At 54.0% G+C, this 23,482-nt stretch overlaps 5 protein-coding genes across 5 annotated transcripts; 2 read left to right on the top strand and 3 right to left on the bottom strand.

Moving 5' to 3' along the window:
* Nucleotides 1–79: 79 nt before the first annotated feature.
* On the bottom strand, nucleotides 80–2,391 carry BDZ83DRAFT_417479 (choline dehydrogenase). The gene is made up of 5 exons (XM_060502961.1): nucleotides 2,116–2,391; nucleotides 1,669–2,061; nucleotides 1,562–1,610; nucleotides 1,148–1,507; nucleotides 80–1,092 (listed from the first exon to the last, which is right to left on the bottom strand). The coding sequence occupies exons 1-5, from the start codon at nucleotides 2,198–2,200 to the stop codon at nucleotides 177–179; spliced, it is 1,803 nt and encodes a 600-aa protein (XP_060362546.1). The 5' UTR covers nucleotides 2,201–2,391; the 3' UTR covers nucleotides 80–176.
* A 1,605-nt stretch (nucleotides 2,392–3,996) lies between these two features.
* Nucleotides 3,997–6,392, top strand: BDZ83DRAFT_417448 (uncharacterized protein). The gene is made up of 2 exons (XM_060502960.1): nucleotides 3,997–5,214; nucleotides 5,271–6,392. The coding sequence occupies exons 1-2, from the start codon at nucleotides 4,083–4,085 to the stop codon at nucleotides 6,218–6,220; spliced, it is 2,082 nt and encodes a 693-aa protein (XP_060362545.1). The 5' UTR covers nucleotides 3,997–4,082; the 3' UTR covers nucleotides 6,221–6,392.
* A 4,700-nt stretch (nucleotides 6,393–11,092) lies between these two features.
* BDZ83DRAFT_721331 (WD domain-containing protein) lies at nucleotides 11,093–14,344 on the top strand (the record flags this gene model as incomplete). Its single annotated transcript, XM_060512378.1, has 3 exons — nucleotides 11,093–11,449; nucleotides 11,548–14,181; nucleotides 14,237–14,344. The coding sequence occupies 3 exons, from the start codon at nucleotides 11,093–11,095 to the stop codon at nucleotides 14,342–14,344; spliced, it is 3,099 nt and encodes a 1,032-aa protein (XP_060362544.1).
* A 609-nt stretch (nucleotides 14,345–14,953) lies between these two features.
* BDZ83DRAFT_582802 (uncharacterized protein) lies at nucleotides 14,954–16,969 on the bottom strand (the record flags this gene model as incomplete). Its single annotated transcript, XM_060505587.1, has 1 exon — nucleotides 14,954–16,969. One exon carries the CDS (start codon nucleotides 16,967–16,969, stop codon nucleotides 14,954–14,956), a length of 2,016 nt encoding a protein of 671 aa, XP_060362543.1.
* A 2,651-nt stretch (nucleotides 16,970–19,620) lies between these two features.
* BDZ83DRAFT_653846 (uncharacterized protein) lies at nucleotides 19,621–21,532 on the bottom strand (the record flags this gene model as incomplete). Its single annotated transcript, XM_060510659.1, has 2 exons — nucleotides 19,621–21,273; nucleotides 21,476–21,532. The coding sequence occupies 2 exons, from the start codon at nucleotides 21,530–21,532 to the stop codon at nucleotides 19,621–19,623; spliced, it is 1,710 nt and encodes a 569-aa protein (XP_060362542.1).
* Nucleotides 21,533–23,482: the final 1,950 nt, after the last annotated feature.

Here is a 23,482-nt window from a genome sequence, read left to right as displayed (position 1 = left end):
GGAGAAGCCAAGTTATGAATAATGGGCGCCGCAGCTGATACTAGAACGGTGGGCAGTTTTAAGAATACCAGTTGATTATTGCGCTACATCACCTCGTTCCACGCCTGGTTGACAATACTCGTGAACCAGATGTCTCGATCTTCTGAATGCTCTTAAGCTCTTAGTCAACGACGGTATCAAGCTCTCTCGGCCCAATCTCGCTTGATAAAGTCGGCACATCGCTCTGCCACCATGTAAGTTGGTGCTACCGTGTGAGCACTCGTCACCTTTGGGAAAACACTTGCATCAGCAACCCGCAAGTTTCGGAACCCATGGACCTTCAAATCCTGGCCGACTACACCATCATCTTCAACGTTACCCATGCGGCATGTTGAAGTGGCGTGGTAGATGTTGACCAAACGCTCCCTGATGTAGGCATCGATCTGTTCGTCCGTCACATCCCGCCACCCACCTTCGACCGTACCGGCCTTGACTCCGGGGGCGAGATGCCAGGTAGCGTTAAAGGGGTACTCTGTCTGACGGAAGCGCTCTACAAAGTTCATCGAGACACGAGCGGCCTTGCGCGCTGCCGCCCAGTCGCGGGGGTCTGTGATGTAGTGATGGAACACTTTGGGATGTGCCAGAGGATCTGAAGAGGCGAGCTCAATTCTGCCCCTAGAGAATGGCTGTACTAATGTTGTCTGGAATGCGCAGAACCCCTTGCCCTTCTCATAGTCGTACGAAGCATTGGTGAATAGGAGCTCGATATCAGGTACGTTCTCGGGATTTAACGCATCCGTGTTGTCGTGTTTCTCATCGATGTCATTTCCGTGGTGTCTCACGGTCATTGTGGTCTCGTCAATGGTGCTTGTGTGGAACCAAGCACACAATCTGGTCCCAGAAGTCGCCAATAAGCCGGTTTTGAAGAGGAGGAAGAGGATGAAGTGCCAAATTCCAATAAGGGGACTGAACAACCGGAGATACGAGTCGATGAGACGGGTGCGGAAGGCTATGCCGAAAGTTATGTGATCTTGGAGATCAGCACCGACTCCTGGCATATCTCGTATAAGTGGGATGTTGTGTTTTTGAAGATGTTCCTTCGGTCCTATACCGCTGCGTAGAGTCAGCGACAATCGAACGTGTTGGAGGGGCCTCGGAGAAACGATACCTCAACATCAGAAGCTGCGGTGAGAAGTGAGTTCCACAGCAAATGATGACCTCTCTTTTGGCCCTTACGAAGCATTGCCTAGCAGGGCTCTTGTCAAGATGATCCAAAATGTAAACACCCGTCACTTCTGTCCTATCGTCACTCGTCTGAAGCTTTGTGGCCACAACACCAGTGCAGAGTGTGAGTCTGTCCTCTCGCTCATCAACAGTCGACTTGGGAAGGTAAGCTGCCAATGAAGAATGACGATAGCCAAACTTGTCTATCATGATGTCGGTCGTGAAGAGCCCCATGGCTGGGGCATTCGGGTCATTTCCGTCATTCTCGACAGGAAGATTCATGTCGCCTGCGGCTTTTTGGATGCTGTCAGAGGCACAAGTCAGCAAGGGCTTAGGGGAAATGGTCATTACAACATACTATTGGTCTATCGGGAAGTTCAAGGGATTCTGTCGAAGGTAGAGTGGACCTATCCAGAGTGAGTACATGTACAATCTTAAGACGGCGAATTGTATCACGCTGATTACCTTCATGGCCGCGGTAGGGAGCATTGGGATGGCAAGCAGCGTTCTCAATTTTCTTGAAGTATGGCTCGCACTTTTCCCAGCTCCATTCATCATTACCGAGCGCAGCCCACTGGTTGTAGTTACCCGGCGCGCCGCGCGTGAGCATCAGCCCGTTGACTCTGGTGGCGCCACCGAGTGCTTGAGTATTGAAAGTCCGCGTCTTGCACCCAGTCCATCGCTCGTCGGGCTCAGACCAGAATGTCTCAATCTGAGGACCCTTGCCGTCGCTCGCATTCCCAACGATAGGAATACGGTCAAGCCAATTGTCCTTGACCTTGCCTTTGCAAATAACGAGGACGCTGGTGCTCGGGTCTTCGCTAAGTCGGGAGGCGAGGGCACATGCTGCTGTACCGCCTGCGTGATGTCAGCTTTGGGGAACTTGGCTTCCTCGTGAACAACGACACCTACCGCCTACGATGACATAGTCAAAGGTTTTCCCGTCGACGTCAACCGCTTTGCGCTCCGGATAAGAACGAGAAAATAGCCAGGACATGGTCTCCTGACAAAGTGAAGCGTTCTAGAACGATTCGGAACACGACCTGGACTGTACTGACGAACAAGAAATCTCATTCAGACTATCTGCTCTAGGTAGTACTTTAGAGGCGAGGTCGGATGAGGGTTTCTTTCTTGTATTTTCGAAGGATCATCGCTCGTTTTAAAGCCATAGACTAGTCTGACACCAAAGATCAATCGCAATATACAGAAACGCCAGAAAGTGCGATCCCTCCAATCGCTGGCTGATCCTTCACCGGCTAAGGTAACCCAAATCCTTGTGTAAACCTTGGCTTCCATGCTCACACGGGAGTCCCGGGACTTAATGTGGAAAGAAAGAACAAGAAGATATCTAGAGGACAAGGACCTAGGGCCTTTTCATCATGGGCGATAATTCTATGAAAACCCCTCTTCACTTATTTGCGGTCCCCAGTGTACCTCGGATCTGTGTCATCTTCTTAGGCAAGTTGGGCATCGTGTCTCAGCATCAGGTCACCGCCAGCAATACTTTTCATGCCAACCAAATTTCGCATGATGTAGTCTGTAGCACACCAATGTCGACCAACTAATATGAGAGAAAGAGTAAGACCCGTCGGCCTGCCGCAGGAACGGTCAAGAATGCGTGTGAGTCGAATGGTTCACGTTTGTGAGCATTGAAACACGGCTGCTTGTCATCTGTTACTGGAGGCACTCGATGGTGCTCCACTACCCCCACTACCTTATCGCTTATCACTAAGAGCAAGGCACCTAAGTACGGAGTGACCTTAGGTCAGGATGAGTTTGGACCACGGGCTGTTAAGAGGATCAGATGGAAGATTTCATTGACTGTGATCAGACTCGACTGTGGTACTCATGGTACTGGCATTGGCGGGGAAGAGGGACGGAAAACAAGCACTGGAAACGGCGCAGGATTCGTCATTTTCGTGCCTCCCCTATTTTCTTATCCCGGGGCAGGTTGAGGTGCTGTGCTCTTTCCTTGCATTTGCACCGACCTGTGGTTCGAACGACGGCCCGCTCCTAGCCCCAGTAATGGAAGGAAGGCGCAAGACACGAGCTTAGCCACGCTGTTCGCACTCTTCTTAAACGTCTGCACTGCACCGCACTGCACTGCCCCTAAAATGGACGACCTTCAAGCTTCATCAGTCGATGATTTCCCCCTCCCACAACGTCGCCCATCTTCCACGTCAACATACATCGCATCGCCTTGCCTTACATCTGCATCGCCACCAACAACAGCGGAGCCACCACTGTCCCCTTCCCCAGAATCCCGCTGCCTGTTGCACAGCAAAGTAGCGCAATATAAGCCACGAGCTAGCGACTGCTAGGGCTATTGGGCAAGACATGGGGGTCATGCTGACACAGGGGAGGGGTTGGGTTGGCAATGGGGCCGGTATAAGCAGGCAGGCAACAAACCATTCCATGATTGGAGATGGCTGGCGAGACGAGCTGAAGCTGCTACTGGGGCGAGCATTCGCTTCTCAACCCCATGGCATCCCACCCGGACTCTTCTCCCGTTTCCAGGTCGCGGCTGTGCCGCCTTCGCGCGCTAGCTCAACGTGCAGCCTCGTCTGTCTCGTCGAGATTCTTTTTCGACTTCGATTCGACACACGTCACGGCTCCCTTCTGCCGCGTTTCTCCCTCTCCGCTGAGCCCGCTTGTCTGCTACAAACTCGGGTTGCCTCACGCCACCCATGGCTTCCTCCATTCTGACCAAACCTGCCCCCATCACCGACATAGACCGCTCTTGAGCACTCCGATACCACCCATAACCGAGAGCACAAAACCCCGAGCACCCTAAGCTGTGCAGCTCCGAATAGCCAACCCGCAAGGCTCGGTAATCAACGGCAAACAGAAGCCCATAGCGAAACCATTGGACCGGAATAATGGCCATGGAGGGCATGAGCGAAGCACAATTCAACCAGACTCTTCAGCAAATTAACGACAATATCAACGACGATGACAAGGAATTGTTTGTTGCCATTGTCGCTCTCGTCATCTCCATTGTCGCCTTGCTTGCATCCCTCCTGCAGGTCGCACAGCAATATTTCGCATCCGCTGCTGGCTATTCAAGTTGTGGCAGCAAGGTGATAGGGAAATGGTCTGAATCCAAGCAACGCAAAATAAAATTCACCGAGTTCCGATTCGAGGTCCTTTTCGAAGCTCCCGTTATCTTCCTATGCCCTCCAACTAATAAGAAGGGCCCCGTCAAGGACGAGCCCATAATATTCATCGACGGCTCGGAAAAGAGCTTGCTGGACAGCCGGTCAGAACTTCAAGATCAAAAGGATGTTTCCGACAAGGAGCTAGCGAAACAGTCAGTCCACACGGCTGACAATGAGCGAGCTTCGTGGGTGGCGCTGCTCTCTGCCTTGCAAAAAATGGAACACGAGTCCAGGGAATGGCAAGAAAGACAATATACCGAAAAAGTCTACCAAAAGCCACCCAAAGGATCTGACCAGCTCGAGAGCCAGGAGAACGTCACCAGCGTCCTCAAAGAAGTCAGTGACAAGTATACCCTGACGGTCGCCATCCAGAAGAAGCGTAGGAGCTGGGATACGATGCCGACCAACGTCAAGAAGCCATACGCCACAACGACGTGGTGCCATATGGTCGAAATGCTAGCCATGCTCGGCGTTTACTGGGTCGAGTTCAATAGGACCAATGATAGATACCGTGCAGAAGGCAATGGCTACACCATCACTGGGGAGAAGGTTAGTGATCTTGGGATCATGTTCACATTCCAGGTTTATGGACGCAGTCGATTTGAGAACAACCGTGTCATTCCTGTGGACGAGACCAAGGAGCTTTGCTTCGGCTTTCTCCCAACTATTTACCGGGCAACGTCGGACAATCGACGTTTGAAGTTTCCCAACGATGAGCCCCGCGATTTGTCGACCCTAAACTTTGCCAGTAACCATGAAATCGCCGAAACGCTGGTTTTGATCGGCTGTAATACCAACACCGTCAACTACTTCTCCACTACGTCGACGGCCAGGGTTGGCCATTTGTTTCCTGGTAAGCTGAGGCCGTACTGTTCCCACCGTTTCCCAGTGCTAAAATTTCCTTTGCAGTTGCTTTCGAGATTGTAGGCATGCTGGGGCGTACACTCCACATCGAGAAAAGCGCTTTCCGTTTACTTCCCAATCCTACCCACTATCGTTGGGATACGAAAAACTTCTCCTTGACTAAACTGCTGGAAGCGTACACCATGCAGATGAACAAACTCAAGTCGGATCAGCCAACTCCTAGCCTCGTCGGCAGAGCCATTCGGAGGAACATTCGAAAGATCAATGGGCTGATCAAGACACACACTGCCGCCCCTGGCAACTGGTTGAGCCTGCCCCTCATGGATGCTCTGCACGAGGCTCTTGACGACACCGATGAGATTCTGACGGCAAGGGCGAAGGTATCTCGGCCAACAGCGCCTCCTCGTGTCGACTCGATGATGACCGCGAAGCCCTCAGTTTTCGAGGGGAACCCTGAAGGGGCAGTGGAGAGCGCACGACGTGAGATGGTTCAAGATGTGTTACGCAGTCACATTCAAGAAGTCCTAGGAGGTTTCAACGAGAAGCCGGAAAAGACGACCCCGAAAGCTACTGGTAACGCCGCCACAATGGAGAACAGAGTGAGAAGCCAGCTTCGATTTGAGGATATCGATGCCGCACCACCAGAACTCAAGCAAGAGAAACTCATGGAGGTTTATTTCCGCTTGGTGCGGAGAAAGGTCATCGAGGTGTCTCGAGAATCATCAGATAGGCGTGAACAGCCTACTGTTGGTTTCGGAGGCCTAAAAAAACGGAACCAAACCAACTTCAGTACCCGGACTGTCGAGACAATAGACGATGAAGAACCAATACTACTGCACGAGTTGGGCGAGGAGCACGTCACCCATGAGGATATCTGGTGCACGCTTGTTTTCCGGATGATTTGTTGGCTCATGCTACACGATTTCCACAAGAAAGATGTCCAGGTATCGAAGAGCGAACTATTGGGCAGCCGGTTACCAGTATATATCTCATAGTTGAAGGATATGACGAGGAGAGGACGACGATCATTTCAAGCATTTATCAGGCATTTTGGAAAACAAGATTGCATCAATAATAGGATATGGATGGATCTGGACGAATTATGAGCATGAGAGCGAGCAGTGTAATGTCCCCAAAAAGCCCTACTCAGTGCTGGACATGAAACAACTTCGGTCTTCAGGGTGGCTTACGAATCATGGCAATGACAATCAAACGATTATTTCAAAAATTAAGAAATCTCTCATGTGAGAGGACGAAGTTCTAGGCCCATACGCTCTGGCAGAGGAGGATGGACTGGCTGTAGCCACGCTTATACCGGCCAGTGCTTCATTATCTTGTCATGCGATTGATCCCATGTTCAAGGTCTAGGACCAGAGTCTGGAGGGTTGGCCTGGAGTCTGGACAGAGCCAGCGGGCCAATGGGCTAGTGAATTCCTGGAGAGGCAACCCGAGGCCTGGGAACGAAGATGGAGCCAGACTGAGGGATGCGGAGCCCGTCACTGGCTCGTCACCGAGGCTCCCACCGACCTTTTTGCGATTCCGGAACTCTGTAGCACGGTACTCCATCATCGCCCAGCGGCCCAGAAGATGCCCAAGCTGCAAAGTGGTTGCATTCTTCACATTCCAAGGTCCTCTGAGCGTGCTCCTTAGACCGGGGGACGCGAGAGAGCGCTAGGCCGGATCGGGGCAGACGGCGGCAAACAGGAGGGAAAGGGCCTTGGTTCGGCGAGAGCGGAGAGGCCTACGAGAGGGAGCCTGTGTCCGTAAAGGAGCATGGTTCACTGAGGCTCCGAAGAGACGAGTATTGGCCTTGCTGCCGAATTGTGAAATGCTTCGGGGACCGTTTATTGTCCTTTGGCTCAAGATACTAGCCGAGAGATACGTGTGATGAGTGTGTGTAACGTGTGTGGGGGCCGAAGACTGATACGAATGCTGACAATATAGTTGAGCGCCGTGACGCTGAAGGGGCTCTTGATGTCACGTAGTGGAACCCATAGTCCGCCAAAACGACTTCATCGACATGTTCCATAATTAATTCCTTCACATTGAAAAGCAATGTTACCTGCGATGCTTCTGCCTCCCTGGGCGCACGCACGCATAAGGTGAGGTGTAGCATTCACTCTATGCGAGAAGGATGCGCGGGGAAGGGCATTTGACTTTATCGGTGCATATTCAAGACGGAAGCAGACGGATGAGGCCAGCAGTTTGATGCAGGCCGCAGCTCACCATGGTTGCTGGTCTCTTTAAACGCCAGTTGGTGTGATGTCGTCCAATGCCTCGCAGTGCAGAAGACGCATCTGTGCGGCGGCTCTCAGGGCTGGGGACGAGCCAACGAGCCTTGCGTACGGGTGTGGTGTTTGCTGGATAATTCGTCCATGGTTGGCAGACATGGCTCAGACAATGGCACTGTTGGTTCGTAAGTGGCTTGTTGCTGGCGTCTCTCCGTTCCCGAGGCGTGTGTGTTGGCGGCTTTGCAACGGAATGTCTTGGGCGGTGGTCCCTTGATTGAGAGGGAACAAAAAAAAAAAGACCGCCTGTAGGGTGGTGACTCTGGTGAGAGTGCTGCGCGCTGAAAGCACTTTTCGGGGTTGGGGGTCCAACAATTGCATTCTCGAAACAGAATCGTGGTGTGGGAGGGCGGTATGAGACGAGACACTGCTTCACGGGTGACGGATAACGCGTTCGCGGGGATCTGTATCCGAAAGTAGAGTCTGTGGCACCAGAGAGTGCGTGTGAATACTAATTAGGTAGACGCGACCGGCCTTTTCATGGCCCCCTTGGCGTGAGATCAGCGGATGATGGGCAGGCGAAGCAGTTTAGAACTTTGGGTACGGTAGGCGAAGGTGCAGCCCTGCGTCGTGGTGGCAGCATGCCCAAAAGCGACGCGAGAATTGGACAAGCCCAGTGTGAATGTCACTGGGGAACCTGGACCCGTGACCGCGACTGGCATCTGCGAAAATGTGACCGGGGGCCATGGAGTGCAGGGAAGAGAAGGGGAACCAGGGCCAGCCGCCAGCGGACCGAGGGGTTGGGTTTGACATGGTCTTGAGTGTTCGGCCGGCGACGGTCATAACAAGGGGAACAATCCATGGTGACTGACGACAGACGGCGGGAGAGGGTCTTGGACTTGTGTTTGTTGGAATGAAGATTGATCATTGTATGTCCGGAGGTCTCTTGCTGGCTGACCCCGTCGCAAAGGCGGCAAAAGGAATCGAAGGTCAAGACAGCGGAATTCCAGCCATTTTGCCGATGGCGTACAAACAAGGAACCTGAGGTGAGAGACCTGTCCGAGAATAGACAGAGACAAAGGCGGCAGCTGCACAGGTAAGCGCATCAACACCGGTAGACAAGCCATGGGCGCAGCAGCAGTCAAGAGTCAAGACCAACAAGAGCAACGAGGCTGCTAGCAATATCTGTCTACCTTACATCAATGCCTTTCAAAAAATTACCATCGATTCGTAGATGCGTACCCAAGGTAGGTAAGGTGAGATGGATGACAAACGTCTGTTGCGATGCCAAGTACCTTATACGCTTGAAACACCTAGTGGGATACCTCTATAACTATCAGGGGCAAGGGAGCCCCGCTGGATGGAATCAGAAGGGCTCCACCAATGATTGCGGCCACTCACTCAAGTCGTTACTCGAGAGGCACACCTTGAAAGGCTCAGAGGAAGGTGACCGAGGCAGCAAGGCACAAGGCAGCTACCTAAGATAAGGTACCTTAGGTCCGCTTGCCTCCGTTGCTGAGGTACACCGGCCGAGTGAATCTGGGAAGAGAGCACGGGCTCTAGAATCCCTCTTTTCATGACCTACTTTGACCTGACCTGGAGCGCACGTGTTGCTTCTCCACTTTGCCACGGGGCAGATACGGAGTACTCCGTAGGCGCGGACGTCTGCTGTGCAACACTCAATGATAGACGGAAGGAGTCCCGGGTTGGTAATTTAGACATTTGAGACTAATATAACCTCGAAGAAACAAGCAAAGTAGAGACAGTGAAGCAATGTCAAAGACAGAACATGCCCCTTTTTCACTGTTGGCTGATGATATTGGCTGGACAAGGTCAGGCAGGTATGAAACCCTGGGTTGCTCGCTGTAGCCGCTCCCGAACCAACAAACCGGCCAAGTGGCCCAGTGACGCTGGTCGTCCTGAGTGAGTGGAGGCCACTAAGGAAGGAGCCTGGCAAGCCTGGAAGCAAGGAGCGACCGAAGTAAGTACCTTTTTCGCCAACTGTCCACCTCGAGATACCTCTTAGGCTCTTGCTGAGGTAAGGTACCTTACCTTACTTTGATGCGGGCGGCGAGCGGGCCACAATGGAGACCAGCAACGGAAGAGAAGACTCTGTTTTTATTTTATTTTTCCTCGCTGTCATTCCGCCATCTCGTCTCATCTCATCTTGTCGCTTGAGCGTTGTCCGCCTGCCTGATCCACTTTCCATGCTCAAGAGTCGAGACTCGAGATCCGTACGGCGCCTGGGTACCTAGCCTGCCAGATAGTGAATCAATCGAGTCTGTTCTCGTTCAGTCGAGATTCCCAACATTGGACCCTTGTTTTATGGCTTCATTGCGTCGATACTCTGTCACCCACCCACCCAGCGTTACGCTCAAGTCTCAAAGGAGAGAGGAGGGGGTGCTTCGATAGCATCTATCTCGAATTACGACAAAGACGCAAACAAGCCTGGACCCAACCAAGCCCGATCCAAACGAGAAAGTAAGAAATGTGAGGACGCCTTCTTCTCTCTTGTTTTCCCGCGCCGCTTTCGCCATCTCATTGCTGGAAGCCAACTCCATTCCCCGCAGCTTGGAAACCTTCCATTCTCTACCTTACCAAGCTCCTTCCAGGTTAAGGTGCGTCTTTGGCACTCGACATTCTTCCCTGCCCGGCATTTTCTTTGGCGAACAATTAGAAGAGAAAAAACCTCCCCCTTCTTCATTTCTGCCTGTCACCATTTACCGCTCCCGAGGTAACTTTGCTGCGGGAGTGTCTTTCCTCGATACATTGCCTTAGTACCTAGCTTCTCTGACCTCCGGCCGCCGACTGTCGTCTCACCGCGTTATTGACCGACGCCTGCTTTTCGGGTTGCCTTGTGTCGATCGCCCCGTCTTTCCTTCCACTGCGGCATTGCTTCTGCGCTTCCATTCCGACCCGTTGCGGTGTGGGCCGTGGGCTTCTGCTGTGCCGTGCACCCACGAATTAGGTACTGCCTTGCTCAAGGCCTCCCAAGGTTAGGTAGGTACTTTGAGCAGTTACGGAGAGTGGTACCTTATTATCGGGTGCTTTGTATGCGAATCTACAAGTACCTCCCGTTCGGTACCTTTTTCCTTCCTCAGGGGTGCCAATCCACCTGGGGGCAGGCAGTGAAAACCTGGAACGAACCTCCCCGTGCTGTTTCTCCTTCGCCGTACTAAGGTACTTTACCTTCATTGCCCACCAAAACCGAGAAGGACCGCGCCGCATCACCAACGAGTCGCTCTTTCCGCCGTGGCCCGCTACCTTAGGTACCCTATCCGTACATACCTAAAGTTCCTAAGGCTCCTGCCCGCCCTCACACCCTCGCGGTTCACCCTCCCCTCCCGCCTTGGTTGTCCACGGTGCTGCCGCCAAAAAAACTCCACCTCCACATCCACAGTACCCGCACCCGTAAGCCGTGCCTGCAACCTGCGACCTGCGACTGTAATCCCGCCCGCCACCTTTGAAATCCCCAACCCTCACTCACACTCGATTCCGATCCCAAACCTTACATTTCCTCTCCTCTTCGACATCTCCCCTCTCTTTTCCGACACACTCACAACAACGTCCCCCCGCTCCTTATCGCACTTCGCAGAAGTCGAGAATTCGAATCAGACCGCATACCACGCGAGAGGCAATATGACGCCCTCGCCCGGTCCTCAGATCAACACCACGGAGGTGAGGCGGCCTCGCTCTAGCCAGACCGTCTCCTTCTCTGTCGACGAAGGCAATAATTCCATTCACGGATCCGACTCGACAAGCCTCCAGTTAGCCGTTTCCGAGTGCATAGAAACCACTACTACAACCACTACCACCACCACCAAGCGCACCTTTCCACCCGTCTACCTGCGCGAAGTTCGTCCTCTCCACGAACTCGACTCCAAGGAGTATCCTCTCGCTTCGAAGCCTCTACCCCCCGAACTTGCCAACTTCTCTTTCAGCGTTTCTGGCTCCTCTTCCGATGGCACAGTCGACAACCCTTTTGTTGCCAAAACAGTAAGCCTTCTCACGCCTTCCTACCTCGTGCACCTTTTTCTTTCTTTCTCTCCTCTTTTCCTCGTCGTCGCATTTGCTGACATTGTCTACCCTAGCAGCGCAAAGCACCGATGGCAGCCGAAAGGCAGCCCACAGGCCTCCTGAAAGACGACGAGTCGAGTCAAGAGTCTCCAAGACGCACATCAAAGTCGCCCTCAGATGCCAACCAAAGAAGGTCTCGTCGGTCGAATCCCCGCGAAGCCTCGCCGTCCTACAACGCGTCACCCGTCTTGCCTTCTAGACCCTCCAGGAACCCCAGACCGACTGGACTCTCCATACCCGAGGATGCCTCGCAACGCCTTCGACGCCAACTCACGAGGGGCAGACCATCCGGCTACTTGGCCACTCCAGATACCTCCGAAGTCGCTGGTGCAAGCTCGGAGCGTGTGACGCGACCCCGATCCCTTCACGCTCACCCCTCCAGTCACACTCCTCCAGAGTCGGGACCGAGTCAAACAAACTTGCAGGAAGCGGCCAGTCCCATCGGAAGCGATGCACTCACTGTCTTCAGCAGCAACGTTGCCACTCCGCCCATCACCGACGCTGACCCCGAGCCGTTTGTTGACACCGATGAGTCGCCCCAACAATCTCTCAGAGCCGTTGGCCACAGACCCTCCATCGACGCCGTGGCTGCACAGGATGCGAGCCTACCTAGTCCGAGACTTTCGCCTACGCTGGCAGCCGCTCAACTGAATTCGAGAGACTCCGATGACGAAGATGAAGAGTCACCCCAGAGCAGTGCTGTTGCCCGACGAAATGTCAGCTTCCGCGACCAGGCCTGGTTGCATGAATCACAGACAACCGAGGAGGGCGGTTACGCCTCCGACATGTCTATCGTTGTGGATGACAGCTCCTTCCAAGCGGACGACCTCGACGCCCACACCGCCATGCTTGACACCCGTAACATGATGGAAAGATTCGACGCCATGCCCAATGAGATGAAGAGCTTCTTGATGTACAATCTTCTCCGCCGATGCCCGAGAAAAACACTTCGTCTTGTAGCCGATGTCGTCACCCCTGCTCTGAAGTGCGATTTCTTCAAACAGCTTCCTCTCGAATTGAGCTTCCACGTCTTGTCGTTCCTCGATCACCGCGACTTGTGTCGAGCTGCGCAGGTCTCCAAGCATTGGCGAAATATCGTGGACACGAACGAAACTGGGTGGAAGGAGTTGTTCGATCGCGATGGTTTCACACTGCCCCCCGGCGAACTCGACAAGGCCATTATCCAGGGCTGGGGTTGGCAAGATCCTGTTGGAGTCACTGGGGCCGAGGTTGACTTGCGACCTCTGAGCAGACTGGACTCGGCCGACAACGAACTCACCAAATCCGTTGTCAAGGCCGATTCGACAAGCAGGCTTCGCAGTTCCAAGCGCAAGAGGGCTCTCAACTTATCCAGCGCCGATAGATCGAAGCGCAGAGCTAGCGGCCAGGATGTAGCCCGGCTGGATGCGATACAGTCCGAGGTGAAGCAACACAAGTCCGAGGGACCTCTTTCAGCAGCTAACGCGGCCGCTGCTGCTGTGCCCAATCCAAAGACCAGCATCCCTGGACTTCAAAAGTTGCACCTATTCAAGTCCCTTTACAGACGCCACTACATGATTCGGCAAAGCTGGACGAGTGGCAAGGTCAAGCCTGGACATGTTGCTTTTGCCGCCCACCCCCGCCATGTCATAACATGCCTGCAGTTCGACGAAGACAAAATCATCACCGGTAGCGACGATACCTTGATCCATGTCTATGATACCAACACCGGAAAGCTGCGGAAGAAACTCGAAGGCCACGAAGGCGGTGTCTGGGCCCTACAATACGAAGGCAACATGCTTGTCTCTGGATCTACCGATCGATCCGTCCGTGTCTGGGATATCGAGAAGGGTCTCTGCACACAGGTCTTCTATGGACACACTAGTACCGTTCGATGCCTGCAGATCCTCATGCCTACCGAGAACGGGAAGGGCCACGATGGAAAGCCCATCATGATGCCGCCAAAGCCGCTCATCATCACGGGATCCCGCGACAGTCAGCTTCGCGTCTGGCGCCTGCCTGAGGTCGGCTCTCGGAGGTACATCCAGACGGGCCCTCCAGCCAACGATGCTGACTGCCCCTACTTCATCCGAACGCTCTCTGGACACACACATTCAGTGCGTGCTATTTCTGCACATGGCGATACCCTCGTTAGTGGTAGCTACGACAGCACTGTCCGCGTCTGGCGGATCAGCACTGGCGAGTCTCTGCATGTTCTGCATGGTCACTCCCAGAAGGTCTACAGCGTTGTACTCGATCACGAACGCAACCGTTGTATCTCAGGGTCCATGGACTCTCTGGTCAAGATTTGGGACCTGAACACGGGTGCTTGTCTTCACACCCTAGAAGGCCACAGCTTGCTCGTCGGATTGCTCGACTTGCGCGACGAAAGACTTGTGTCAGCTGCTGCCGACAGCACCCTACGCATCTGGGACCCAGAGAATGGCAAATGCAAGAATGTACTCACAGCTCATACGGGCGCGATCACATGCTTCCAGCATGATGGCCGAAAGGTCATTTCTGGAAGTGAGAAGACGGTTAAAATGTGGGACATTCGCACTGGCGAGTGTGTTCAAGATCTCTTGACCGACCTGAGCGGTGTTTGGCAGGTCAAGTTCGACCAGAGACGTTGTGTAGCAGCTGTTCAGCGAGACAGCTTGACCTATGTCGAGGTGAGTTTGACATCCGGAAGTTTCATCAGACAATTTGCTGACCAACACATAACAGATTCTCGACTTTGGCGCTGTCCGTGATGGCAAACCCCTCTCCGAGCTTGGCGAACGCAAGCTCCTTAACGAGCCAGAAGTCCGCGCTCTTCTGGCCGAAGACTTATAACGACGAAGGAATATCAAGATAGGACAATTGGAGTTTTGACGAACAAGCATATTACGACGGGCAAAACAGCATCCACCAAGGGGAAACCGCATGATGGCATAATGACATTGGCAGGGCGGGGTTGGATGGGCTTCTTCTACCATCACATTCTCGGCGTTTTTGATGGCCACAGGCGGGGCTTGAAAACAAAAAAGGCGGGCGTTTGCATGATTTCTGGGCCGCGCAGAGCGCATATACCACTTCACTGTATGGGATAATGTAGATATCAGGCAAAAGCCGCACGAAATGAAACGGTTCATGGTACATCAATCATCACACAGTGGTTCGCATCTTTTTCTCGCAGTAGACACTTTGCATATTGTGATTGTGAGCTCTTTCAATGCCGACAACTGTGAAGGACTCTGTGGCTTGTGCCTTGGTCCCCCCTTTTCTGTGCACATTGTTCTCTCCACCATCGCTCATTACAAAGACTAAAGAAAGACATTCATTCTTGTCCTCTTGTGTGAATTCCCGCAGAAGAGGAGCATCAAGTAACGAAAACAAACGCTAAAGTACGGACTACGCTTACGGTACCGCTGGGATATCTCGATAGAAGAGAAGCATCAGATGCTATGGCTGGCCACTCAATCTAGACCACCTCCGATTGAATGGTCCCCTTTGGAAGGGGCTCCCCAATCTCGTTGGTGTCCGCCCTGAGTCGTCGCGCTGCTCCCGCTCCCTCTGCGGTTGCTTGACGTCTCCCTCCAGCCCAAACCCGTACGTCTCGACGCCTCCCACGTGCGGATCCTTGGGTACGAGACCGTAGCCGACCTTGGCGCCGGCAACGGGTCGATGATCGCTGTTCGGCGTCGTCGCCCAGGGGAGTTTCTCGAGGCCCGGGCCGCGGGTCGCCGCGACGATACTGCTGAAGCGCGTATTGCGGACGAGGCCCTCTTCGCGGACGGCGGCAAGACCAAAGGCCACGCCAACGATGGCGAGGAGGATAGCGACGGAGTAGACAGCCCAGAGGTCTCGGGCGTGGTACTTGTAGCGGAGGTCGGTCCGCTCGCGGGTGCAGGGGTAAGTATGATTGTCGCCGAGGCGGGTGCCCGTCTTCTCGCTCGTGTCATTAGCCCAAACGACGGCGAGGAGGCGTGGCTGGGAGAACATGGAGATGAGGATGTCTTCGTAGAGGCTCTGGACCTGGAACATGAAGTCCTTGACGACGAGGTAGTTGTGTTGGTCGAGGATGCGCGTTTGCAGAATTTTGGTATTAGCGTCGGTGTTGGGTTGGAAGATTGTCCCGTTGATGTATTGGCGGAACTGGTATCCGATGGAGTGGTATGCCATCGTTCTACGGTAGCGCGCCACGTCTTGCGGGAAGATGTAGTTGGATTCCGGGGTGCCTGTAGTGTTGTCCGCTGTTCCGTCTTGGGCGTCGACGCCGGGGAGGTAGCGGGTATCGACAATGCGGTCGAAGAACGTTCGCTTCCGGACAGTGGTCTTTTGAGTGAGACCCGTGTAGTTGAAGTCGACCTCGTATTCCGTCTCACGATGTTCGCAGCCAAACACCTTTGGGGTGTAGGCCGTTTTCCATGCGGGCAAGGCAGGGTTCATCGGCTGGGGATCGGATGGCTCGTCGACCTCAGCGATGCCGAACCAGAGCACCGGCTCCACGCGGAGCGCGCCGAGGTTTTGTGGATATGGGGGTGGCGTGTTGATGACACCTGCAGGGCCAGTGTCATTCATTTGAGGATTCTGGTACTCGCCAGCGGTGGCGTGAGCAATGTATGTATGATTGCCTACTGGGGCAAGCATGCTCATGTTGAAGGGCACTTCGGCGCCGTTGAGCTTCTTCGGTGTCGACCCGACGCCGCTGGCAAGCTCTTCGCACTTGTATCCGGGGCCCTTGAACTGAATGCTGAATGAACAGTTCCAGCCCATGCCACAAACATCAAGGCTGGCATTCGTCCGCGAGAGCGGCTTCTTGCCCAGAATGGCTGAAGTAGAAATCTCCTCGAATTGCCAACTCGTTCCGATCCAATAGTCAAAGAAATCTTCGCTGGACTGATTCAAGGTAGTTGTGTTCCATAGAGACGTGGAAAGCTCAAAGAGATTGTTGATCTTCGTCCCTGTACGGAAATCGTTGGTTTCTTCCTGTGCAAAGTTGAGAGTGCGGATGGATGGGCACGTCGTGGTTTGGCGTGTCGTCGCAGGTTGAGCTGTCAGAGTGTCTGAGGTGAGAACCACGACGAGAGGGGTACACCACACATAGATGGCCAAGATCATGGCGATCCTAGCTTGGCGGAAGACTTCAATGTTGAAGATGGCAGTCATGTCCTCGGCCGCGGCAAAGAGCGAATCCACGGCAGCGAGGGTGAGCATCTTTCGACGGACTGTCATCCATACTCTTTGTCGGAAGGCTAGGATCACAGCCGATCCAAGACTTGCTTTGCTGAGGAAAGACAAGGCGGCGCCGTAGCGAAGCATACGAATCTGGCCATTGGCCTCTGTTCCGTCAAGGCCAGCATAGAAGAAATGGTGGCCGAGGGCAAATGCAATCCCGGCGAAGAGGAAAAAATACATGTTCCATGACGGGTGCCAGTACTTATTGAAAAGCCGGATTTGCTCCGGGGGATAGTACATCGATTGAGGTCGGTTAGGCGGAGGACCATGCCACGGCGGTGAAAGTAGACCAGTCGCCGAGGACTGAGAATCGACTCGAGCGCTTCTGTGTCGTTTCGGTGGAAGCCCTCCAGTAGAAAGTCCGCCGGTATAAGGGGTGCTCAGGCTGGAGTAAGAGGCAGAATAGTTCGAATACTCGTGCGCGTCCATTTGCAATGGCGCCGGCCTCGGTCGCTGGGAAGACGCACTGCTTCCGCTCGCCGGTGCCGGGAAGTACGCTGCGGCGCCAGCAGCTCGTTCGGAAAAGGATGGCTGTGGTGATTTGGCGGAAGGCGTCGGCGGGCTTCTTCCGAAAGGCCCGTACGGGCTGCCGATGGGTGCCGGCGTTGTCGGCGTCTGTGGCCCGTTGATCGGCTTTCGAGCAAATTGGCGATTAGGATGCCACTCAGCCGACGGCGTCATCTGAATATCATTTTGATCTTGAAGGGCGCTTTCTCGCAGGCCGAGTCCTTCGTCGCCGGGTTTGCCCTCCATCATGGCTGGTCAACCCAGGCAGATGAGGCCCAGGGATAGAAGATGGTGTTGATGGTGGCTTGAGGGGATGCAACAGCCATATAGTGACGTTAATCGGCGTCGGACAAGGCCTTGGCTATTGGGTGGTCGTCTTAGGCACATTAGACGATTGGAAATTCCAACGAGGTCAATTTGAAAGACCGCAGAAGTTGGGTACTCTGAATCTCAACAATTTGTTGCGTTGGATGGCTGAGTTGTGTGGATTGCCATTCGAAGTGTTCTGGGCAAGCGACATTCAAGGAGGAGGGAGGGCGCCGCTGCTAAAGAACAAAATCTCTGAAGAACAATAGAGTGACAGGGGGAATAGGAATTGAGGGAAAGCAATAAAAGAAAGACAACTGATAAGACAGCTTGCATGTTGTCTCGTAAGGCTTGGGGAAACACAGCTACCAACACTTGCTGGAGGTGATGGGTGCATGTGGCTCCTCCCGCTCTCCATCTCCGGACGTACGAATAACGAACAAGGGGAGGGGCGATGCGACCTGCGTCGAGCTGCACTTGACTTTACGAATACCTTGCCCGGTCGCTTCTTCGGGGCTGGCCACTGCAGCCAAGTTGGCTCAGCTCGAGGTGATGGCGCAGGACTGGCGTTCCCGATCAACATTGGGGGTTACTGCTGTGCGTGATTGGTGATGGCTGCATGTGGCGGCCGGGATATGCCTCGAGAGAAACCCGGGAGCCTTGTTGGTCCCTTCAAGTTCTGACAGCTGGGCCCGGCCATATGCTGATGCCTTTGATCGCACTCGCAACCACGAATGGCTTTATTTGATGAGGTGGGACGAGGTGCTCTGTCATCATCTAGACGCAGATGGGGTTGCATTCCCTTTCTCATCGGGAGGATTCAAAGAGTTTCCATAGGTGACACCGCCTCGTGGGACCGAAGAGGATGAGAGTGAGATGAGAGATGGGACGTAAGTTGTGGTAGTTCCAACGCACCCTGCAGGGTTGATGATGAGGTGAGATGACGGAGAATTAGAGTTTGGGGGCTGTGACTGAGTCTGCGTCGTTTCCCACACCAACGGACACGGAGCTATTGAAGGATGCCTCCTGGTGGAGAGTATCAAGCGAGATAGGATGCACTCGAATTCAAAGGCCGAGGATTTCAGACATTGTGAAAAAGTCTCGATGTCCATGGACTAAAGGTAGTCATCTAATCATGAAGCAAGATGACTTGCCAACTTCCATGTCCCGGCCACCCAAGTATACGGTTCATGTTAACCTTGTGAATAGGCTATAGCCAGATGCAGCATGGGAAGAAGCAAAGGCCCGTCCGCCGCCGGGGTTGGGTGAAGAACGAATTGAGGAAATCGGCGCAAAGTGGGCAACAACGGCTGAGCGATGTGAGAATCCCGAGAATTGTGCGCCGTCGCTGCGATACCCAAGTGCTTTCACTTGGCCAAGGGGACTGACAAACATAAAGCTGACATGCATCTCCAACAGGCCATCTCGTACCCGGAAGAGGCCGGTGTCTTTTTTACCTTTTCTGGTCCTCTAACTCAGGTGCCGCCATTCGCTGGTGAGCTTTGCGCCGCTCAGCTGACGAACAAACTTGCTTTCGACCGTCTGACATTGCTTCCCGATCTCGTCCATCTCCGGTTCAGCCCTACGCCTCTTCGCTGCTCCCGGTACAACTGCATTAACGTCAAAAGTATGCCATGCCTCCCCCACTAGGCTAGCGGGAGACCAGATAGGTTGAGCTTCTTCAATTTGCTGAGCGACAATTACCTTCAGCCTTTGGCATCGTTCGCTTTTCACGACGCCGTCCCCCGCACCTAGCCCTCCGATTACGATGGAAATTTGAGTATAGAAAATATGTTTCTTGTGTGTAAATTGCGATGTTATCTACTGTTCTGAAATGGAAAAGTTTTGATCGCTCAAAGGTGATGTAACAATAATTGTCAGTATGTTTCCCTCTCGGATGAATAATGTATTTCCGACAACAATGCAAAGTGAGGGCCGATTCCAAGCCGCCAGGCGTCTTCCCTCACGCGTACCAATTATAATCCCAACTCCGTCCTGGCTGGGAAACCGCCCAAGCCATATGCATCATTTCCATTCTTCATTGTCCTCATCTGTAGCGTCTTCTTCATGGTCACATCCTAAAACACCAGAGCAGACACCCTTTCATCTCTATCTCTGTGCTCCTTCTCCTTCTTCTTGAACAGGGACTTGAGCATGTTGTTTTTCTTGGGTCGAAGCACCGCTTCGATAGCCTCGTCTTCCTTCTGGCGACTGCCGTCCTCAATTGCTAGTGTCGGCGCGCGTGTACTGCGCTTGGAAGCAGAGCTGCGGTGACTTCGGTGGCTGCTGGCGACACTCTCGGCGTCTCTTTCAGATCTCGCAGCCTCAGACCTTGCAACACTGCTCTTGCGTTCGGACGCCTCGGACTCGCGGGTGCTGCGGTGCGACCTGGATGAGTGATGCGACTTCTCCGACCTCTCGGTTCTCTCCGTCCTGGAGCTGCGGTGCGTCTTGGAACTACGTTGTGTCCGGAAACTACGCTCAGTACGGGTGTCGTCTCCAAGCATCGAACGCGCGGCCTCAGGGCTGATGAGCTCCATATCGACACTCTCATCATCACCTGCAGGGGCAATCCCGCGGCGCCAACTCTCGATGGAGCTAAGTTCCTCGTCAAGTCGAGGGTCGAGAACATACGCCTCGTCGTAGGCAACGCTACCCTCGCGGACGCTCCCTTCCCGTACGCTCCCCTCCCGTGGCTGCTGGTAGGGGTCATACTGGTCGTACTGGTCGTACTGATCGTGTTGTGCATACTCGATGGCCTGCGGTGCGGGTTGTGCCTCGAAGGCCACTGCGTTGGCGATAGCTGCCTGTTTCTGGGCCTGGGCGTCCTTTATCTGCTTCACAATCTTCCACCCGCCGAACATAACTACTGTGAGGCCGATACTTGCACCGGCAGCAATGAGAAATTGAGGCGATGCCAAAAGCGCAAAAACTGCCGGTGAGCCTCCCTTGATCACAGATAAGAAGGCAGGCGACATCTGTTTCAAGAGCGTGGACAATTCCGCTAGCGTCAAGGCAACAGCGGCGGCGGCATCGGGATTTCCTTGCAGATGGGCGATGGTAGCGGTGGCTGAGTGGTGTGCGCACTTGGCTTCGTCGAGGAGTCCCTCGACTCTGGAGATGAGTGTCTTGGCCTCCTTCTCCTTGGTAAGGGGGTCCAGATCAGTGCGATCCTTCAGATCGGGGGGAATGTTGCCGTATGCGAGGTCCATGTCGATCTCCTTCTCCTTGCGACCCTTGGGTATAACAGGCGCGGACATGGTACGGGGAACCATGGAGCCACGAAATGTGGCCGAGTCTGCGAGACTGTCGCTGCAAGACGGGGCGGTGGTGTAATGCGGCAAGGTCGGGCGGCTCAAAGCCACATCGCGGGGAGCCGTTTCGGCATATGGGGCACGGTAGGCAGAGGGAGGCGCTCTTGATGGCGTGACGCTGGAGACTTCGGAATGTGTCTTGAGGTTGTTCTCGGTCAGAGCAGGTCTCGAACGTGGATAGTACTCGACATCGCGGTGACTCGACTGAGAGCGTCTCGATCGATGGCTCCTCCTGGAGCTGGCGACAGAGCGGCCATCATCGTGCGAGTAGCGGCGATCGAAGGCTTCGGTAGGTAGATCGCGAGAAGTATCAAAGGTCTGGGCCCGTTTAAGAACCTCCCGGTCGGCCTTGATGGCCGCCTTTTTCTCCTGATAGGACGCCTTGGCTTCTTTGAAGATACCGGCCAGGTGTTTTCCCTGCAGAAGCGAAGATGATACGTCAGCTATTGGGCTTCATCGCTCGGCCGAGAGTTGTAGTGCGTCTGCATTGTTTGCATGTCGAATGTTCTTGCGCGCAGTTCTGACGACCGAATTCAAGGGCTGGATCGAGTGGGCATGGAGGCTGATGAGGGGCGGTGGGGGTAAATGCAACGGGTGTGAGCCAGAGAAAGAGACTTACGGTACTTATAATCTTGCCCGAATTGTTGATGATAGTGACCGTCTGCGTAAGGGCCATGATGATATATCTCAGTTCACCTGCTCGGCGTCTTCACCGAGCAAGTGATGTGTATGTGTGAGAGGGTATGTGAGTGCGTCAAGTTAGAGGAAGTGTGTGTGTGAGAGACCTCACACACAGGCGGTGACCTAGTATGGTGGTGTTGGTGCGGGCGGTACTAGTCGATTTTGAAGCTTTCCCTTCTTTTAAGTGACGACAAGCCCCAGGGTACTACGAGACGGGCTTGGCTTGGCTTGGCCAAGAAGGTTCCGTCAGGACTCTCAGAGGAGGGGGAGGCTGGTCTCAGAGGGAGCCCAGTCCACCGCCAAAATGATCCCGTCTTGTTCGTTGTCGCGGGGAGCCACTTGAAGGGCACTCGGGGCACTTCTGGGCGCTTTTCGGGGCAGGGTTCCTCGCTGTTGACGATGCGGTGAAGGAAAGGAGGCCCCTAACAATACTCCACCGTCACAGTTCCAAACGGAAGCGAGTACCGACTTGGGTGACAAGGGGTGGAGGACACCGAGGATGGGTTTGCAAATCGGCCCCCACAAAGTCACAGAAACGGGTCAAGACTCAAGACCCCCCAGAGATGCTGTGGCACTCGTGGCAGTGGCACTGAGAAGATCGCGGTCCGTGGGAGGTTTAGCCGTTGATGTTAAAGTGGACGACGAACAACGGCCGGCAGCCGGGACGAGAGCGATGTGGGAATACAGAGGCTGGGGAATGTGTAGGTTTCTTTCTTGCCAGATATCTGCACGGAGTAGAAGGGCCGTGGATGAATATGTTCTGTCGTTTTCTGTCACCGATAAGGGAGATTCCGATATAACGGTGTGAGATGCAGGCGAGCGTTTGGTATGTGTTTGTGCGGATATCCCGGCCTCTCTCTCTCTCTCTCTCTCTCCCTTGCGATGCGTAGTGATATGGATTGCGAGGCCACGATATGTTGGCTGATATGAGAGGAAAAGAGCGGGGAGGGAGGTCGAAAGAGAAATCGAGAAACGGGGGATGATGCGGGATGAGAGGAGCTTTTCGACATGAAATACAACGACGGACAGCATCGGCTCACAATTACACGTTGTGACTGGCTTCCAATCTTTGTGAAAACATTGCAAGTGAACCAGTGAGGAGGACGCCAAACGCCCAAGCCGAATCAATGAGTTAAAGCCCAGTGATGTGAGCGCAAATCTGCCCCTTTGGCGCCGATGTCTGGATAGGCCAGCTTCTCATCACGGTCGCATTCGTAGTCGCAGTCAGTCACGGTGACAAGTCCACGTCTTCTTTCTTTCGTCTCACTCCCTGAAAACCGACAAAAACCACACCCTCCCCTGTCTTCATAGGGGCGACAAGGCCAGCCTAGGCCGCTCAGGGTGAGGCGACATCCCGGCGATTGGCCCCGGATGAAGCTCTGAGCGCCTTTTTGTGCATTTGGGCCTCGTTGCAGGTTGCGACTTGCAGCTGGCCACTCCAAAGGGGACAAGACGAATGGAATGGGGATGGAACTGGCCAAACGGAACGGATGATTCGTGACCTTGGTGCTTGGGAGCTGAGGGCCTGAGACTAGACGGGGCCGGTCGGATGAGGGGCCACCTTAGTCACTTAACGCTCCCAAGCCTCCCAGTCTGATCCTCGCTCTGTCTACGAATAGGTAGCGATAATATTTTTTCAACCTCTCACACCAAGAACGCTTGGGAGGGGGAGCGGGGAGAAAAAACTGCCAGCTCGGCCAGGCCCACCTCTCCTAGTCTCGTCTCTCACCAGTTATCAGTGAGCTGAGCTCACCTCGCGCCTCTCACTCAGGCTCAGTCACTATCATATTCACCTCAACCACAGCCCTTGTCCCTGCCCATCTTGTCTCCGGCTTCGTTCCGCCTTTCCGATCCTTCATCCCCTACCTTAAGGTAGGGCACAGGGGCGGATAACGTGCCTGGAAGTGGTCCCTTCCTCTCCGCCTTTCCAGCTCCCTTCCTTCTT

The sequence above is a fragment of the Colletotrichum acutatum genome, assembly GCF_030867785.1.
Source record: "Colletotrichum acutatum strain CBS 112980 chromosome Unknown BDZ83scaffold_78, whole genome shotgun sequence".
NCBI classification, from domain to species: Eukaryota; Fungi; Ascomycota; class Sordariomycetes; order Glomerellales; family Glomerellaceae; genus Colletotrichum; species Colletotrichum acutatum.
The sequence above is the reverse complement of the archived record's forward strand: the minus strand, read 5'-3'. Positions and strand labels throughout refer to the sequence as shown.

What these genes read in the sequence shown, in the direction of transcription:
- BDZ83DRAFT_417479 (XM_060502961.1), bottom strand. Translation starts at nt 2,200, where the DNA reads ATGTCCTGGCTATTTTCTCGTTCTTATCCGGAGCGCAAAGCGGTTGAC. An exon ending in AACTTCCCGATAGACCAATA is followed by an intron (nt 1,508 to 1,561) that starts GTATGTTGTAAT and finishes TGCCTCTGACAG; the next exon opens with CATCCAAAAAGCCGCAGGCG. An exon ending in CCGCAGCTTCTGATGTTGAG is followed by an intron (nt 1,093 to 1,147) that starts GTATCGTTTCTC and finishes GACTCTACGCAG; the next exon opens with CGGTATAGGACCGAAGGAAC.
- BDZ83DRAFT_417448 (XM_060502960.1), top strand. Translation starts at nt 4,083, where the DNA reads ATGGCCATGGAGGGCATGAGCGAAGCACAATTCAACCAGACTCTTCAG. An exon ending in GGTTGGCCATTTGTTTCCTG is followed by an intron (nt 5,215 to 5,270) that starts GTAAGCTGAGGC and finishes TTTCCTTTGCAG; the next exon opens with TTGCTTTCGAGATTGTAGGC.